We start from the raw sequence: 19,625 nt of genomic DNA on the forward strand, positions 1-19,625 counted from the left end.
GTAGGCTATACATGTGCAATCAGAAATATACCTTTTTTACTTTACTATTCTTGAGGGGTTTTTTTGGTCTGTTTTCATTTGCAATATGGCCAATATGGAAATGTTTTACATGGCTGTACATATATACTCTGTATCAAATTGGTTGCCTTCTCAAGGAGAGGGAAAGGAAGGGAGGGAGAGAATTTGGATTCCAAACTTTAAAAAAAAAACCAGTGTTAAAAATTTTGGTTTACGTGTAATTTAAAAAAAATTAAATATGTATAAAAAAAGAAACACTCTCCTTATTTTATGATACTCCAAAGGGGTTCAGTTCTTCACAGATCTGACACTCTTTTATTAGATAAGGTTGGCTTAGAAAGTAACCAGATTGTAGTCCCTATCCCCAGTACTCTTGGTATGAATTTATTTGGACTCTTCCTAGTGTGAGAAATTCACACTAATGTCATCATTTAGTAGAAGTCCAAGTAGAGAGTGCTGAACTGGACCCAGGTTCCAGTCCTGGCCCTGCTATTTACTGATTGTGACAAGTCACTTAAACTCTCTGGACCTGTTTTCCCATCTGTACAGTGATGGATTTGGACTCCATGACCTGTAAGGTCCCATTCAACCACAGATCTATGATCTCATATAATTGTGAACAGCACCATTAAAAATAGCTGTTGTGGCTTTGAACTTTCTTGCCCTAGGCCAGAGATGTTTGGGAACAAATGGTCAAGGAGGGATGTCTACAGTGATGCCTAATCATTTGCTGTGTTGCTTCTGTTCGTTTGCTTAGAGACTCTGTTTTAAAGGGAAATGCATTCACAATAGACAATTTGCCCCTGAAAATGTAGCAACTTGCCTTTTACAAGGGCTAATAACAGTGTCTGAAGAGTAGCAGCTATTAAAATAGTATTTATTCCATAGTTGAGGAGTTATTGCCATGCGAAGTGTGGGGGAAGGCATTCCATATACAGGGTGTTGGGTGCCAAGGGAAGTCCTGGAGACTTGTGACATGGTTCTTCCTGGGAAAGAACATTGGTGTCTGGGATTCTTTTTTTGTTTGTTTGTTTTTTGAAATTATCATTATTCTTCTTCAACCCGTCCTATATCTTTGCTTCTAAATTCACAGTTCTAGCACCCTTTCCATATAGTCCCCCTTCACTCTGACTTTTTGAATACGTTTGATTTCCTTGGTAACCTTCTGTATTTTAGTTCATTTATTTTAAAACATTTTTCTGAGAAGGGACCAGAGGGGAATGTGACACACGAAAGGTTAAGAACCCCTGGGCTTCAAAATCTCTAAGGCCTTTTCTGGTTCCAGATTCTCTGATTTTATGAAACAATCACTCTTTCTGAAGCTATACTTGAACAGCTTCCTGATATGTGGTACCATTTTTTATTGGGGAAAATGTTAAACATGTATTTAGGTGTTTGTGTGTGTTACATGCAACATGTATATTATGTAAATTATCAGTCCAAACTTAGCTAATGTTGATGTCAACAATAATGTCCACTTTTTTCTTTAGCAAGATAATGCCTCTATTAGCTGTGTGACTGAAGTTGACATTATCCTGAAAATATTCAGAAACTCTTTCCTCCATGTTATTTCAACGATTAGTCCCACATTAATGCTTACATTAGCCAGTTTCAAACTTTAGCTCTCATTTATACATAGCTTCCTTTGGCTATTGAACTTAGAAATTAGGAGGATCCTTTCAAAAGCCATTTGGCTTTCCCTTTATGGGGGTACTACGTGCTTTGCCTGTTTTCCTTGCCAAGCTTTCTACTACAACTAAAAATAGAATTATTCTTTACAAAACACCATGCCTAGTCCTGACCCTCCTCCCCCAGATCACTTTCTTCTCCTTTGCGTCTTTGACCAAACATTGGGTAAGGAGGTTATTCCATAAATTCCAACCTGGTAGCACCTACCAGCTTCATTGTCCTAGCCATTTATTTAATTAGATGTGACTGAAATAAGAAAAAAAAACCTTTTTTTTTTAAGAATAGTCTTTTTGGATTTCTTTCCAATATTTGATATCTCCAAAGTAGACTCTAATTCTTCTTCCTCTCCTCCCCTCTTTTCCATCTCCCTCCAGGTGTTACTTCATGGTTTTTTTTAGTCATACTACCACACCCCATGCTTTTAACTAATCCATGATCACATTAAAACATGATTTATAATAATACTCTACATTTATGTAGCACCTTTCATCCAAGGATCTCAAAGCCCTTTACAGACATTAACTCATTAAATTATACAACACCCCTCTGAGGAAAAGATGTGCCAAGCACTATTATACCCATTTTATAGGTAGAGAAACCAAGGCATGGAGAGTTGATTTGACTTGCCAGTAGAGTACATGAAAAAGTAGAGAGTACGAAATAAGTTTGGAAAGTTGGAATACAGCCAGATTGCACAGAACTCTGAAAGTCAGAATTCAGGGTTTTACATTTTGCTAGCTAAGCAATGGGGAGCCATTGAAGGTTTTTTTCAATAAAGGAGTAATGGGGATTAGAATAGTTATTACGTTAGAAAGATTACCTGGGTGTGAAGGATAGACTGGAGTCTAGAAGACAGGAGACAGTAGTTTAGGTGAGAAAAAAGGAGGGCCTGGACCAGATTGGTTGTAGTAGGAATGACAAGAAGGTAACTAGATACAGGAGATACTATCAGGACTTAGAATCAGTAGGATTTGGAAATTGAATAGGATGTTGTTTTGGAGGGAAGAGAAGGGTGATTGGGAGGGCTGGTGAGAGTCAGGGTGGGCTAGGGTGAAGGGTACTTATTTAGAGACAAATCTGGGTTCCCGTGGCAGCTTTGCTGCTTATTAGATGTATGACTTTGGACAAGTCGCTTCTCTCTCTGATTATCAGTTGCCTTGTGTAAAATGAAAGGGTTGTATTGGATGCCTTGTGTGATAATAGATATCAAGGATATGGGGTGGGGGGAGTGTTTCTTAGGGATGTGTTGAGTCCGAAGCCTCCTCCAGCTGGAGCAGGCAATTGTAGATACAGGGTTGGAGCTCTGGACAGAGCTTGGGGTGGAGATAGGGATTCACAAGTGTCATGCCTAGAGGTGATTATTGAAGTCTTGGGAGTAGAAGAGCTCACCAGGGAAGAAAATAGAGAGAGAAAAGAGCCAACAACAGACCCTTTGGTAGGTTAAGGAGGAAGAGGAAGAATAGTAGGAGGAATAGGAGATGGGAACGACTTGTCAGAGAGCTAAGTAGGTTGACCCATGAAAGTGGAATATCATGGAAGCCAAGAGAGAGGTAGGTAGAGCTGGTCTAAAATGTCATGCTGAGGTATCAAGAGTATTTATAATTAGGTAGAAAGTAATCAAAGCCTTGATCACAGGTAAGGATCCTTAGAGATTCTTCATTTTGCAGATGAGAAAGTCAAATCCCAGAGAGGTTAGGTGACTTAAGGTCTTAGTGGTACCAGTTAGCAGAGCTGGGATTTGAACACAGGTTCCCTCATGCTAAAAATAGGGTTCTTTCTACCATTTCATTACTTTATACAGCAGAGCCCTGCTGTTAGGCTTCCCCTTGGAACTCAGTGTATGAGCAGTGATACATACAGACTAGTTTTGCACTTGCTTTTATAGGGTTTTGTGGACCAGTGCTATTGATCATTTCCTCATTTTGTCCTCTTAATGTCTCTATTTGAACAACTTTCAGGCCATTACCATTTTATGCTTTGTATTACCAGGTCATCAAGACACCAATGACCAGCCAGAAAACATATGAATCTCTTATGGACTTTAGCAAAGCTTTGGGAAAGAGTCCAGTATCTTGCAAGGTAAGCTAAGAGTAGTTTGGAGAATGGGTGGGCTTTAATCTGGAATTTTAGGGGTTTTAGCTTTTCTTCCTTGGAGTATTTGCTGTTTTCTGGCTTGAAAAAGAGCTCTATTAGTGATTAGATATGATTAGAAAAATACTCCCATTCTTCTTCCCCTTCCTCTTCCCCCTTTTTTTCCTCCTTTTCCCTTTCCTTCTCTCCCCTTTTCTCTTTCTCTTTCCCTCTTCCCCTTCCCTTCCTTCAGTTTTTCTCCTTTCTTTCTTCTTTCCTCTTTCCTCTTTCCTTCTCCTTTCTTTGTTCTTTCATTCTCCTTTCATCCTTCCTTTCTTTCACATTTTCTTTCTTTATACTCTTTTTCCCCTCCCCTCCCCTTCCTTCCCCTTCCTCTCTCTCTCTTTCTCTTTCTCCCCCATCTCATTTTTTTTCCTTCTCTCTCTGCCACACATAAACCACCTCAAATCACAGTTGTATAATTTAGACTCAGTCTGGTAGAAGCGTACAGTTCTTATTAATTGAAATTTTTGAACCGATGAGAAATTGATGTTTTCCCTCCCGTAAAAAAGAGCATCCATATGTTGTTTCATGGTATTTCAGTGTTCCCCCACCCCCACCCCCAAGCATTTTTTTATCGTTTTTAACAGATGTGTGTGTTGTTGCCAATCATTATTGGGGGTGGGGGCTGTCCTCACCAGAATTGCCCTTCTTTTACACCCATCTTCCCCCTACTACACAGCTCCCCTCCAAAGAAAAGAAAAAAAACCCCTTCATTTTATATAGTATTTTAAGATGTGTGATGTGTTTTACTCATAGCAACCCTGTGAGGTGGATAATACAAGTATTAGCCTCATTTTATAGCTGAGGAAGCATCGGGCTCACACGTAACACCAGCCTTATGAGAAGTTTCAAAGAGAGTGACCGACTCCCCCTTCCCCTGCCACCCCCTTCCACCTCCATAGGAGTGGCAGGCAGGACATCCCTTACTTCTGGAGAAAGCATTGGGACTATTTGCTGGTCCAAAATTCTAACACTGTACTGCACGTGGTCAAGATGGCTAGATTTTTGTTCTCTAGTCTAGAGGCTAAAAGAGGATCCTGAGAAAAGAATTTTACAAGGGCTTTCTTGCACCCTGTGGGAACAGTTGATAACAAAAGACTTCACTGGCCCAAAGCCTGTCCCCCAGCCCATGGAGCAGAGGGGGATAGATTGTGGCATAAACATTACGGTGTATGAAAAGAGTCCCAGCTAGGTTGGAAAATCGCTCCTGTCTCCAGTGAAGAAATCAGAAAATTCCTTGTCTGTTCTCTAGCTTTATGAAACCACATGAGTTTCACCATCTGTAAACTGGTCTTGGGCTTTTGTTTTTAAATCACTAGCATTTGGTAAAATGGGTTAAAGTCATTAAAATAATGTGGAATTTGAAGTAAATTTTCAACAATATGTATTGTAGGAAGTGAGAAGAAAAAACAGATAATCTGTCCTTCTACCCTTAATAAAAAGGCAATGTGATTATCTTTTATCTTTTATTATCTTTTATCAAAATTTTATATTATTTCATTTTATCAGAGCTTTAAAATTTTTTATTGACAAAGTATTGTGATTATCTGACACTCTTTTTCTTTCTTCCCCCCAATAAAACAGGATAGCCCTGGATTTATTGTAAACCGTCTCCTTGTACCATATCTTATGGAAGCAATCAGGATGCATGAAAGAGGTAATTTTCTACCCTTTATTTTGCAAAAGGCTAACATTGCCAAACTACATGTGGGACTGCATTCCTGGAGTCATTCTTAGAGTTTATCTTGGAAGGCTAGGGACAGTGTACATTGTACTAGGAGTCACTGATGAGCTGTGTGACCTTCGTGGAATCATTTAAACTCTGTGTGTGGGCTGTAGTTTCCCCATCTGTGACACTAAGGGGCTGGACTAGATGACATTCTAAACTCCCATAACCTCCACATTCATTCCACACAAAGGGTTTTGGTGTGTTGATAAGTGTCTCATTTCTGTGATCCAGAACACCATGCTGACCATAACATCTCCCTGTGCCTCATTCCTCTTAAACCTATTTTTCATATTCATTGTGAGCTCCATTCTCTGCTTTGGTACCTGTTCTCCTAGTTCCTCTGTCCTCAGTGTTGACCCTTGACCAAAATAAACATATACTATTTGGGGGGGGGAGGCTAGGCAATGGGGTTAAGTGACTTGCCCAGGGTCACACAGCTAGTGGCAAGTGTTTGAGGCTGGATTTGAACTCAGGTCATCCTGAGTTCAGGTGCTCTATCCACTGTGCCACCTAGCTGCCCCAACGTATACTATTTTAAAAATTATTTTTATTTCACTAGATATTTCCCAATTACATGTAAAACATTTTTAAAACTTGAGTCCAAATTCTCTCCCCCGCCTCCTACTTGAGAAGGCAAGCACTTTGATTGAGATCATACATATGAGGTCATGCAAAGCATAATTCCAAATAAAATAAAATAAAAGTAAAGAAATTTTTAAATTTTTAATCTTTTTTATTTTAGACTTAAATACATAATAAGAACAGAAAAAATATAAACTTAAATATTAAAACTTAAGTATAAGATGAGAAAAGAAAAAACATGTCATGTGCACAGCAGAATGTAAGAGAGAATTCAAAACATATAAAGAATTTTTTTTTTTTAAAGTATGCTTCAATCTGTATTCAGAGTTGATCAGTTTTCTTCCTGAAGGTGGGTAGCATAAGTACTTCAGAATTGTCATTGAAAAAAATAGTTAAGTCTTTGATCATCCTTACAGTATTGCTGCTACTGTGTACAGTGTTCTCCTGGTTCTGCTCATTTCACTTGCATCAGTTCATATAAGTCTTCCCATGATTTTCTTTTTTTCTTTCTTTTTTTTTTTTAATTTTAAATTTCTATTTAAAAAAATTTTTTTTTCCATATGCTTTTGAGTTGAAAATTTTTCTCCCTTTTTCTCCCCCCACCCTCCCCAAGACGGCGCACAATCTGACATAGGCTTTACATTTGCATACCCATTAAACATATTTTCACATTAGTAAAGTTGTAAGTAAAAATTAAAACCAATAGGAGGAACCATCAGAAAGATGAAACAAAACTCAACAGAAGGTAAAAATAAGTGAGAGCGATTCAACTTCCATAGTTCTTTCTTTGGATGTGGACAGCATTTTCCATCCTGAGGCCTCTGGAGATGTCTTAGATCCTTGTAATGCTGAGAGGGGTTCAGTTTAACATTCTTAGTCATTGCATAATGTGGCTGCTATTGTGTACAAAGTCCTCTTGGTTCTGCTCACTTTACTCAGCATCAGACCATATAAGTCTTTCCAGGTTTTTCTGAAGTCAGTCTGTTCATCATTTCTTATAGCACAATAGTGTTCCATTACATTCATATACCACAACTTGCTCAGCCATTCCCCAGTTGATGCGCATCCTCTCAATTTCCAATTCTTTGCCACCACAAAAAGAGCTGCTATGAATACTTTTGTACATGTGGGTCCTTTTCCCATTTGTTTGATTCTTTGGGATATAGCCCTAGAAGTGCTATTGCTGGATCAAAGGGTATGCACATTTTTGTAGCCCTTTGGGCATAGCTCCAAATTGTTCTCCAAAATGGTTGGACCATTTCACAACTCTACCAACAATGTATTAGTATTCCAATTTTCCCACATCTTCTCCAACATTTATCATTTTCTGTTTTGTCATGTTGGCCAATCTGATAGGAGTGATGTGGTACCTCAGAGTTGTTTTGATTTGCATTTCTCTAATCAATAACGATTTAGAGCATTTTTTCATATGACTATAGATGGCTTTAATTTCTTCATCTGAGAACTGTCTGTTCATATCCTTTGACCATTTATCAATTGGGGAATGGCTTGTGTTCTTATAAATTTGTCTTAATTCTCTGTATATTTTAGAAATGAGGCCTTTGTCAGAAAGACTGGTTGTAAAAATTCTTTCCCAATTTTCTACCTTCCTTCTAATCTTAGTTGCATTGGCTTTGTTTGTGCAAAAACTTTTCAATTTAATGTAATCAAAATTATCCATTTTGCTTTTCATAATGTTCTCTATCTCCTGCTTGGTCATGAATTCTTCTGTTCTCCATAGATCTGATAGGTAAACTATTCCTTGTTCTCCCAGTTTACTTATGGTATCAGCCTTTATAACTAAGTCCTGAACCCATTTTGACTTTATTTTGGTATATGGCGTGAGATTTGGGTCTATGCCTAGTTTCTGCCATACTCTTTTCCAGTTTTCCCAGCAGTTTTTTTCAAAGAGTGGGTTCTTATCCCAGAAGCTGGGGTCTTTGGGTTCCAGGATTTTCTGATACCATCATGCTCGTCATTTCTTATAGTACAACAGTATTCCATTACAATCATTACACAGCTTGTGTTCAGCCTTTCCCCAGTTGATGGGCATCCCCTCTATTTCCAAATCTTTGCCACCACAAAAAGAGCTGCTTTAAATATTTTTATACATATTAAGTCCTTTTCCCTTTCCTTTGATATTTTTGGGATACAGACCTAGTAGTGGTATTGCTGGGTCCAAGAGTATGCACCATTTTATAGCCCTTTGAGCACAGTTGCAAATTGTTCTCCAGAATAGTTGGACTAGCTCATCTATCCACCAGCAGTGCGTCAGTGTCCCAGTTTTTCCACATCCCCTCCAGCATTTGTCATCTTTCCTTTTTGGTCATGTTAGCCAGTCTGATAGGTATGAGCTGGTTTAATCTGCATTTCTCTAATCATCAGTGATGGGGAGCATTTTTTATGTGACTATAGATACTTTTGATTTCTTCTTCTGAAAACTGCTAGTTCATATCATTTAACCATTTATCAACAGGGGAATGGCTTTTATTTTTATAATTTGGCTCAGCTCTTCATGTATTTGAGAAACGAGACCTTTATCAGAGAACTTTGTGGTCAATTTTTTTCCCCACTTCCCTGTTTTTCTTCTGATTATGGCTGCATTATTGTTGTTTGTGCAAAAGCTTTTTAATTTCATGTAATCAACATGATCTGTTTTACTTCCTGTGATCTCCTCTACTTTCTTGTTTGTTCATAACTTTTTCCTTTATTGAATAGGTCTGACAGGTACATTTTTCCACGCTCCCCTAATTTACTTTATGTCCAAATCTTTTGCCTTTTTTTTTTACCTTACCTTGCTATACAGTGTGAGATTTTGGTTGATGCCTAGTTTCTACCAAACTGTTTTCCCAGCAATATCTGTCAAATGTTGAGTTCTTGGGGCAGTTAGGTGGCACAGTGGATAGAGCACTGGCCCTGAATTCAGGAGGACCTGAGTTCAAATCTGGCCTCAGACACATAACACTTACTAGCTGTGTGACCCTGAGCAAGTCACTTAACCCCATTGCCTAGCAAAAAGAAAAAGAAAAAAAAGAAAAGACAAATGTTGAGTTCTTACCCCCAAAGCTTAGATCTTCGGGTTTATCAAACACCAGATTACTATGGTCATTTGTTACTGTGTGTTATGTACTTAATCTATTCCAATGATTCACCACTCTGATTCTTAGCCCAGACTGGTTTTGGTGATTACTACTTTGAATATAGTTTAAAATCTGGAACTTCTAGGCCACATTTTTTTCATTGATATTTCATATTTTATTACTGTTCTTCCTAGCTCGACAAAATTATTCTTTTGTAGTTTAATTGGCATGGCACCAAATAACTAAATTAAATTAGATAGAATTGCCATTTTTATTATATTGGCTCAGCCCATCCATGAACAATTAATACGTCTTCAGTCATTTAGATGTCTTTCTTCGTGTGAAACGTATTTTGTAATTGTGTTCATATACTCCCTAGGTTTGTGTTGGCAGGTAGATTCCCAAGTATTTTATATTGTCTGTATTTAAAATTGAATTTCTTTTTCTATCTTTTCCTGCTGGGTTTTGAAACTAGTATATAGAAATGGGTTTATTTATAGATTTATATGGGTTTCTTTTATATCCTGCAACTCTGATGAAGTTGTTGATTGTTTCTGCGATGTTCTGAGTATACCATCTGCGAATTAAGTATGTCATCTGCAAAGAGTGATAGTTTTGTTTCCTTATTGCCTATTTTTATTCCTTCAATTTCTTTTTCTTGTCTTATTGCTCTAATTAGCGTTTTTAATACAATATTGAATAACAGTGGTGATAATAGACATCCTTGTTTCACTCCTGATCTTATTAAAAAGGCTTCAAGTTTATCCCCATTACAGATAATTCTTGTTCTTGGCTTTAGATAGACACTACTTATCATTTTAAGAAAGATTCCATTGCTTCCTATTCTTTCTTGTATTTTTTAATAGGAATCAGTGTTGTATTTTTGTCAAAGGCTTTTTTTCTGTATCTGTTGACATAATATGATTTTTATTATTATTATCGATATGGTCAATTGTGCTGATAGTTTTACTGATATTCCTGGTATAAATCCCACCTGGTATAGCGCATGATCTTTGTGATGTATGACATAATGTGCTTGCTAGTATTTTATTTAAATTTTTTGCATCAGTGTTCAATAAAGAAATTGGTCTGTCATTTTCTTTTGCTCTTCTTCGTTTAGGTATCAAAACCATATTTGTGTCATAAAAGGAAGTATGACTGTTTCTTTACCTATTTCTTTGAATAGTTTTTATAGTATTGGGATTACTTAAATGTATTCACTTGGGAATCCATCTGGTCATGGGGATTTTTTCTTAGGGAGCTCATTGATAGCTTGTTTAATTTCTTTTTTTGAGATAGAGTAAGTATTCTACTTCCTCTTCTGTTCATCTTGGCAGTTTATATTTTTATAAATATTCATCCATTTCACTTAGATTGCCAGTTTTACTGGTGTATAATTGGGCAAAATAACTCCTAATAATTTCTTTTATTTCATTTTCATTGATTTCATTCATTTACCCTTTTCATTTCTGATACTAGTAATTTGGTTTTCTTTCTTTTTTAAATCAAATTAACCAGTGGTTTATCAATTTTATTGGTTTTCCCCCCATAAAACTAGCTCCTAGGTTTATTTATTAGTGCCGTGGTTTTTTACTTTCAATTTTGTTAGTTTCTATTTTGATTTTCAGGATTTTCATTTTGGTGTTTAATTAGAGATTTTAATTTTTTTTTTACATTGCGTACCCAATTAATTGTTGTGTTCTTTCTTTTGTTGATATATGCATTTAGAGATATACATTGTGCATCCCACAAATTTTGGAATGTCATCACTTTCTTTGATGAAATATTTGTTCTTTTACCCATTCGTTCTTTAGGATTAGATTATTTAGTTTTCAATTAGCTTTTATTCGATGCTTCCACAGCCCTTTATTAAATGTAATTTTAATTGCATTATGAACTGAAAAGGATACACTTAATATTTCTGCTTCTCTGCATTTGTTTATGAGTTTTTTGCACCATGACCAGTTTTTGTGAAGGGGTCACGTCCAACTGAAAAAATAGGTATACTCCTTTCTGTTCCCATTCGGTTTTTTTATTAGACCACAGGTCTATCATATCTAATTTTTCTAGAAGTCTGTTTATCTTTGACTTCTTATTTACTTTTGGTTAGATTTATCTAGCTCTGAGAAGGGAAAGCTGAGGTCCCTTTCTACTGTAGTTTTACTATTTCCTGCTGTAATTTTTATTTATTTTCATTATTTGAACACTTTTTCATATGGTTGTTGATAGCTTGCTTTTCTTCTTTTGATAACTGTACTAAGCCTCAATTTACTCACCTGGAAAATGGTAAGATGATGATGATGATGATGATGATGATGGGGGGGCATCCCACAAAGTTTAGAGATTCAGATGAGATAATGTATGTAAAGTGCTTTACTGCCCTTAAAAGCTCTAATGTCAGAGATTCTTAAAAAGAAGTCCATGGATAGATTTCAAGGATCCATGAACTTAGGGGAAAAAAATTTATCTCTATTTCAATAAAACTGATTTCCTTTATAATCCTATGTCTTTTATTTTTACATTTAAAAACATTCTGGAAAGGGCTTCAACAGACTGCCAGAAGTGCCATTACAGAAAAAAGGTGAAGAACCTCTGTTGTAGATAAATATCAGATGTTATTCTCATCTCCCACTTGTCAGCCCTTGCGTAGGTGGTTTCCCATATCAGATTATCCTTAGCTTTCTTTCACACCCAGCTCAGGTACCACATTCTACATGAGGTTTTTCCTGATCTCCCTCCATCCTCAGTTGATAATGTTCTTTCCCTCATGAAATTACTATGAAGTAATTTAATGTACATTGCACTCTTCTGTGCCCCTGTAGTAGAACATAGCTCAGAGGGGGATTGCTTTTGGCTTTGTGTCCCCTGTGTCTAACACTGTGCACAGCATACAGTAGGTAATAAATGCTTGTCCAATTGAAGGATCTTCCCACTTGAACATTCCATGGGGTTCTAAGGACTTCTGTCTGCCTCTCGCTCATGGCTATGTTACCATCTTCTTATCAATGACCCACTGGGACTTGAGAAGCTTCTTGAATCCCTCCTTATAGATCAAAAAAAAATAGGGAAGATCCTTAGTTTACCTACCTGAGAAATAGACAGCTTGGGGGGAAATCACCCAGAGTGAAATGAAATGCTTCCTCCCACTTGTCCCTCCCCCAGTTCTGGGAAGATAACTATCATGTCTGCTTCAAAGGCAAACATGCTTTAATTCGACTGGATAAAAAGCAGCATAATTGTTTTCAATTACTCCATTCACAATTGCCTGCTCCTGAGAATGTCACTTTTGAAACAAAACATTTTTAACTGGCACTTCCTGAGAGATGAAAGCACGTTTGCTTTTATGAAAATCTTTTTTAAATATCAAAACTTTTGCCCCTGTTTTCTGGAAGCAATTGCTTCACTTTCCCTCCAAGATCAAACCAACATTTCTGTTTATCCATCAACAAATATACCTAATTACTCCTCAAAGGGAGTGAGAAGCAATTTGTGCTGTCTTGAAAGACAGTTTCTTTTAATAAAATACTCTATTTTCGAATAAAGCATGTGGGTGACCTAGCCTTATTAGCTTTATTCTCACAGCAATATTCTGTCACTTAAAAACAATTTTAGAGATACTATGTCTGAGTGTAAATCATAAGAATTTGTTCCCTTTTCTCTTCTCCTTCGTCTCTTCCTCCTCCTCCTCCTTCTTCTCCTCCTCCTTCTTCTCCTTCTCTTTCTCCTTCTCCTTCTCCTCCTTCTCCTTCTTCTCCTTCTCCTCCTTCTCCTTCTCCTTCTCCTTCTCCTTCTCCTTCTCCTTCTCCTTCTCCTTCTCCTTCTCCTTCTCCTTCTCCTTCTCCTTCTCCTTCTCCTTCTCCTTCTCCTTCTCCTTCTCCTTCTCCTTCTCCTTCTCCTCCTTCTCCTTCTCCTTCTCCTTCTCCTTCTCCTTCTCCTTCTCCTTCTCCTTCTCCTTCTCCTTCTCCTTCTCCTTCTCCTTCTCCTTCTCTTCTCCTTCTTCTTCTCCTTCTCCTCCTTCTCCTTCTTCTCTTTCTCCTTCTCCTCCTCTTTCTCCTTCTCCTCCTCTTCCTTTTCCTTCTTCTCCTCCTGCTTCTTCATCTTCTTCTTCTCCTCTTTATCCTCCTTCTCCCTCTCCCTCTCCTTCTCCTTCTTCTCTTCCTTCTTCTCCTTTCTCTCTCCTCCTCTCTCTCTCTCTCTCTCTCTCTCTTCTCTCTCTCCTCCTCTCTCTCTCTCTCTCTCTCTCAAGGCTAGAAAGCATTTTAGTCCAGAGGTTCTTAATCTATTTTTTTTTAATATCATGGGGCCACCCTCCCCCATGGCGTTTGGTGACATCAATGGACCACTTCTCAGAATAATGTTTTTAAATGCATAAAATAAAATACATAGGACACAAAGTAAATTTTTACAAATCTGAGGACTTCAGGTCAAGAATCTCTGAACTAGTACCAAGCCCTCATTTTTCAGAATGTACATCTTTGGCCTCCCAGTTCACTGGGCTGCTGACTTGGTCTCTTTTCTTGCTGTTTTCACTGCCTGCGATGCTGGTGTGGGGAGCCGGCACACTGTGTACAGATTAAAGAGGCAGCGTGTGGCAGAAAGCCTTCCTTACCTCAGGAGTGGTGGACTGGCTGGCTTCCCGAAACTCATCCTTGTTTTGCTATGGATGTTGTCATTGTTCATGCCAGCTCTGATGTTTGCGGTGGGTCCTTGTTTCCCAGCCATTTCACTGTGGTCTGTAGCCTGATGCACATTAGCAGGCCAAGTGCATGGTAGGCTTGGTAGCTTCTCTGCATCATACTACCTGATGTGAAAGTTGTGCAGACCCTGCAAAGTCAGCAGGTTTTGTGGGTTTGGTACCCACTTGATATTAGTGTCTAGAGCACAGGAGCTCTCAGATATCTTAGTCGTATCTCAAGAATTTTAGTTATTATTTGGTTATTGTTTTTCATGACATGGAGTTGGGAGAGGTTGCCAGATGGCTGTATTCTATTTGCCACTCTTGGAATTACTAGGATAGGGATAAGACCTTCATTGGAAAAGGGAACTCCCTAGAAGAAGAAACTTTCTCTACCAATACAGGTGGTACCTCCTCCACCACTTAGTTTTAGAGTTGCCTGGGGGACACTAAAACTTTATTTTGCCCAGACTCCTAGAGCCAGAAGGCATCACAGGCAAGATTTGACCCCAGATTCTGAGGCAGGCTTTCTATCAACTATGTCACATACATAACCTCTTAGTAGTATGATTTAAGTGTGATTTCCGGACTCCAATTCAAAGAAAAGGGACAATTTTCTGTCCTTCCCAAGTCAGAAGTATTAGTACCACATTTTGGGGGTGTGAAATGAATTGAGATGAGAGCTCATCAAATCCAGCAAGTCTTGAAATAGTTTTAGAATCTTAGTGTGCCTTTTGGCTGATAGCCATCAAAAGCTTCTGTAATGAAAATTTATAAGGCGATGTTTGCTCAGCTAGCTTCTGGCATAAAATTTGTCCAGCAGCTAAGTGGTACCAAAGTGCAGAGCACCGGGCCTGAGGTCAGGAAGAACTGAGTTCAAATGGACACATACTAGCTATGTGACTCTGAGCAAGTTACTTGAGTTAACCTCAGTTTCCTCAGATATAAAATGAGGGTAGTAATGCGCCTACCTTGCAGGGTCCTTATGAAGGTCAAATGAGATAATATTTGTAAAGGGCTTAGCACAGTGCCTGGCACATAGGAGGCACAGTATACATGCTTCTTCCCTTCCCTCCCTAACTAAGCAGAGTAGAAGGGTTGAAGGATGACAGTGATTGAGAATGAACCTTTTTCTCTAGGGGATGCATCAAAAGAAGATATTGATGTAGCCATGAAGTTGGGAGCTGGTTACCCCATGGGCCCATTTGAACTCCTGGACTATGTTGGTCTAGAAACCACAAAGTTCATCGTGGATGGTAAGAAGTCGCTTCCCCCGCGCCAGGGTAGGCAAATTATAGCCTACTCCAGAACAACAAAGACTTTAAAAAACTGAAATGAGAAGGGATTTGAGTGACCAGTAGTACTGAAGTACCTCACCCCTTCTTACCACATTTCAGCTTGAGAGTGGAGTTAATAGGTGCCAAGAGAGAAGAAAGTGTTTGTGTAATCGTCCACCATTTCTCCTTTAAAAAGACACTCCTTTTTATGGGGTGAATCTAGTGACCCCAACAAAATGGTGCATCCTAGTATTACTGCTGACTTCCACAAGATGGGGCTAAGAGAGAGAATGGAGAAGAGACAGCCTAGATATTGGACTTGGGAGATTGAGTCTTCTGGCATGTGACATATTGTCAGCAGCAAATTCAGTTCTTTGAATATGGGTAATGGAAAAAATAAACATTCATTAGTGAGAGACTCTTTAAGCAAACTCCCTACTGGCCTCCTCATAACCCAAAGAGGATAGATATATTCTTTGTAGTATAGATAGATGGATGGATGGATGGAAACAACCCAACCAATATATGAGAAAATCTTAAATCTAACAAATGATTAGAAAATAAAATAAGGTGCTGAGTAGGGAAGCTTCTGGATAGAAAGATTCTAGAGGGAAAATTAAGGTCTGCTTGGCTTTTTTAAATTTATTTTTGTTTATTTTATTTTGTATTTGTTGTGTTTTTATTTTACTTGTTTTATTTACTTTTATTGTTTTATTTACCCTTTTGTGAGTAGAAAGCAAAATAAAGAAAAAAGTAACCAACATTGTGGCTGATTCTGACAATGTAAGCAACATTCTGCACCTGTACTTCCCCCCCACCCCCTTTTCTATGAGAGGGAGGAAGTAGGTTTCAGGTTTGATTCACTTATATATAAAGTGAAGTGGATAGTGATAAGGTTGATTTATGGGGAAGATTTTTGGTTGGTGACATTTTTCATCCCTTTTGTATAACCACCTTAGTATTTTAATTTCTGCTCTTACTCAAAGAACTTACTGTTCAGTGCAGAGTATCACCATTTCTTCCTAATCTTAGATACAAGCCAGAGCTCCAGGAATATAATACAGGAATGACAAGGTCAGTTTTTAATGATAGACCTTTTATTTCCTCTCTCCTTCTCATTAGGCTGGCATAAAATGGATTCGAAAAACCCATTATTCCAACCCGTCCAAGAGCTAAATAAATTGGTAGAAGAAAAGAAGTTTGGCAGGAAGACAGGAGAAGGATTTTACAAATACAAATGATCCCCTTGGTGTCTCGAGTGAGGAAGTCTCTGTCCGCAGACACCAGTTGGCCATCTCAAGAGCCCGGTGGGAATGCTTGGTCAGAAGTTCCCTCACCCAGCCTGCCCTGATCTTTGTGCATTTTGATTGTTATCTCTCTGAAGATTATTTTGCACTCATTATATAATAACAAATTTCTCCATTTGGGAGCTAATTTTTTATTTTATTCTGCTCAAATTTTCTATAAGTTTTATGCCCTTTGTGCCTTGGAACAAATGATGCCTTTGACTCTGTTCATTTTCTTGTAAAATTATATGCTTATTAAGAAAGTGGCACCACTTCATGTCTTCTCCTATTTGGGGGATGCATGTACCATAGGTGTCTTGTACCTCTGTCTGTGTGTATGTGCGTGTTTTAAGCTGTGCTTACTCTCATCCAGCAGGTGGCAGTATGTACCTGGCCTTTTAGGAGACCATGCGCATATACCTTACTCCCTTAGGAGGTTTCACCATGTTGCTAGCTTCAAATTTGAAACAATCTGACCAGACACCGAAGAATAGAAACTTTGGTTTTAATTCAGCCCTTTTTCAGAAGAAAAACAATCCTATGATATTGCACTTAATGGAGAATTGGTACCATTTTTCTGGATTTCCTAATTATTCACTTTACTTTCCAACCCTTTTGGAAACCACTGTATAGATTGGATTTGTTAAAAATGTACACTTTTTTAAAAAACAAAATTTAATAAAACTCAAGTAATGATAAAAGTGCAGTTTGGTAATTTAAGACAAATGCTCTGGGCTTAAAAATTTTCCCCCAGAAATGGCATGAAGGTAGGGACATAGGAAATAATTCTGGTCTAGATCTTCATGTGGCTATCATTTTCATGGTTGCTTTTCCTTCTCGGTTATAAAAAGAGATCTCTGATTATTTAAGATGATGTCAATTACTTTGAGTAAAGGAATCTAGGCTTCTTTTAATCATTGTTTGAAGAGGTGTCTTCAAAGATGTGGAGTGTCAGGATTGGAAAAGATCTTAAGCATTGTCTAGTTCCACTCCATAATTTTACAAATGGGGAAACTGGGGTCCAGAAAAGTTAAATGAGTTGACCAAGGTCACACAGCTGAGCTGGGAATTAGAACCTCAGTAGTAGATGACAAGATAAAGTACTGGGATGAAGCTGGGGGAAAAAAAACACAACAACCCACAGACCTATTCCCTCCCCACCCCCCAGCAAAAGTCATTGTTAGTATATATTGGGTTAAAAGTTCAATGCTAGGGAAATGGGAGAAGGGAAGGGAACATTTTTTCTCTAATCACACATTAGCAAAAAAAAGAAATTCTTTCAAATAAAACTAAAATGAGCACGTACCTCTGTGTGTGTGTGTGTGTGTGTGTATACATATATATGCACACATATCAATCTTCAACATATATGGGGATATATATGTATGTATATCATTTGATGAATGTACACTCAGAACAGTCTAAAGAAATTGAGGCTTCTCTGAACATTTTTATAAAATGTTTCCTAAGAAAACAAAGGAAACACCTGTATAGCTGCCCCTCTTTCCATTTAATAAAGGTTAACCATGTGGTCTAACAACTCTGGGCTCTTTTTTTTTTTTCAGACTGGTTCTTGACCTTTTTGCTCAATCCCTGGGCAGAGGAATGTGCTTTTTCCTCCCCTTCAAAGGGATTAGTGGAAGGCCTCTGGGTCTGACTGTCTCAGCTTAGTCACCAAAGGATATGGTGCCTTGCCCTGGATACTGAAAGGCTTTTCATGAGTCCTGAAGGCCAGGAAAGGGCAGCTTAAGAATCTAAGAGCCAGGCTCTTTACACCCAGACTCTGCCTAAAATGGGAGAGTGTGGGTGGGGTCGTGCCGACTTTTCATTTGCTCAGGAAAAATGAAAGGCCTGGGTTCAAGAAAGAATCAAACTCTTAGAATCCCCATCTGTGCAGGCTGTTTTTATTGACAAAATCACAGCTCGAGAGGTGGAAGAAAAGTAGAAGACATCTCTATAGCACCCTTGTTTGTTGAGGAAACTGAGGCTCAAGAATTTAACACAGTGTCAGAGGTTGTATGGTTTGCCCTTCATTCTAAAAGGGGACCATGGCATCAGGAAGGTGATGCTATGACTTGCAAGTGAATTGGATTTAAGTGAGGCAGGGCTGTCCAAAGTCGCCAGCCTCTAGAACATAATCAATAGAAGGAAGGTACTAGCACTAAGGGTGATGGGGAAAGACCTTCTCTAGATGATGGGATTTTAGCTGGGACATGAAGCCAGGAAAGCTAGGAGGTGAAGATAAAGAGGGGAGAGGATTCCAGGCATGGGGAACAGTCATTTAAAATGCTTGGAGTAAGGAGATGGTGTGTGAGGAATGGTAAGGAAGCCAGCATCTTGGTTCCCAGAGTACATGGTGTAAGAAGACTGGAAAGGTAGGAGGGGGCCAGATCATGAAGAGCACTGAATTTTAAATAGAGATATTTTATATTTGCCCCTACATGTGTTAGGGAGCTACTGTTTATTGACTAGAGAGATGATATGGTCATATCTGCTCTTTAGGAAAATTAATTTGACAACTGAGTCGAGGACGCACTTGACGTGGGCAGACTCACCGGCAGGCTACATCACTAGTCCAGGTGTGAAGCAATAAGGACCTACTAGAATGGTGGGAGTATCAGGTAAGACGGGACATACTTGAGAGATGTTGCAAAGGAAAAATCCACAGGCTTTGGCAATAGGGGTGAAGGGGCAGGGTGCTGCTGAGAAAGTGAGTTTAGGATGGTGATTAGGCCATGAGCTTGGGGTGACTGGGAGGATGGTGGTGCCCTAGAAAGGAAGTTCAGAAGGGGGAAAGGGAAAGATGAGAAGTTCAGTTTTGGACGTATTGAATTTAAGATAACTATGAGACATCCAGTTTGAGATTGAAGTCTAGCGGTCCATAGTGATGTTAGGGCTAGATAAGTAGATCCAAGAATCATCACCCATGGAGAGGATAATTGATTCCATGATAGCTGATGAAATACCCAAGTGAAATGGAAGAGAGGGAGAAGAGAAGAGGGCCCAGACCAAAGCCCTGGGGGAAACCCATAATTAGTAGCCATCACTTGGATGAAGAGACAGCAAAGAAAACTTCAGAGTCGTCAAACGAGTCAAAGAACCAAGAGAAAGCAGTGTTGAGAAAACCTAGAGACAAGATGGGCAATGGGAAGGTGG

At 38.6% G+C, this 19,625-nt stretch overlaps 1 protein-coding gene across 1 annotated transcript in view; it reads left to right on the plus strand.

Annotated features, from left to right (window-relative positions):
• The window catches only part of HADH (hydroxyacyl-CoA dehydrogenase), a 55,748-nt gene extending 37,739 nt beyond the window's left edge, over positions 1-18,009 (plus strand). The window contains exons 5-8 of the mRNA XM_021001374.2: positions 3,697-3,786; positions 5,425-5,497; positions 15,046-15,162; positions 16,306-18,009. Coding sequence (XP_020857033.1) covers positions 3,697-3,786; positions 5,425-5,497; positions 15,046-15,162; positions 16,306-16,424 — 399 coding nt within the window. The 3' untranslated portion in view covers positions 16,425-18,009. The remainder of the gene's footprint in view (positions 1-3,696; positions 3,787-5,424; positions 5,498-15,045; positions 15,163-16,305) is intronic.
• Positions 18,010-19,625: the final 1,616 nt, after the last annotated feature.

Source organism: Phascolarctos cinereus, unplaced genomic scaffold, assembly GCF_003287225.1.
Source record: "Phascolarctos cinereus isolate Bilbo 61053 unplaced genomic scaffold, phaCin_HiC Scaffold_9;HRSCAF=440, whole genome shotgun sequence".
Taxonomy (NCBI): Eukaryota; Metazoa; Chordata; class Mammalia; order Diprotodontia; family Phascolarctidae; genus Phascolarctos; species Phascolarctos cinereus.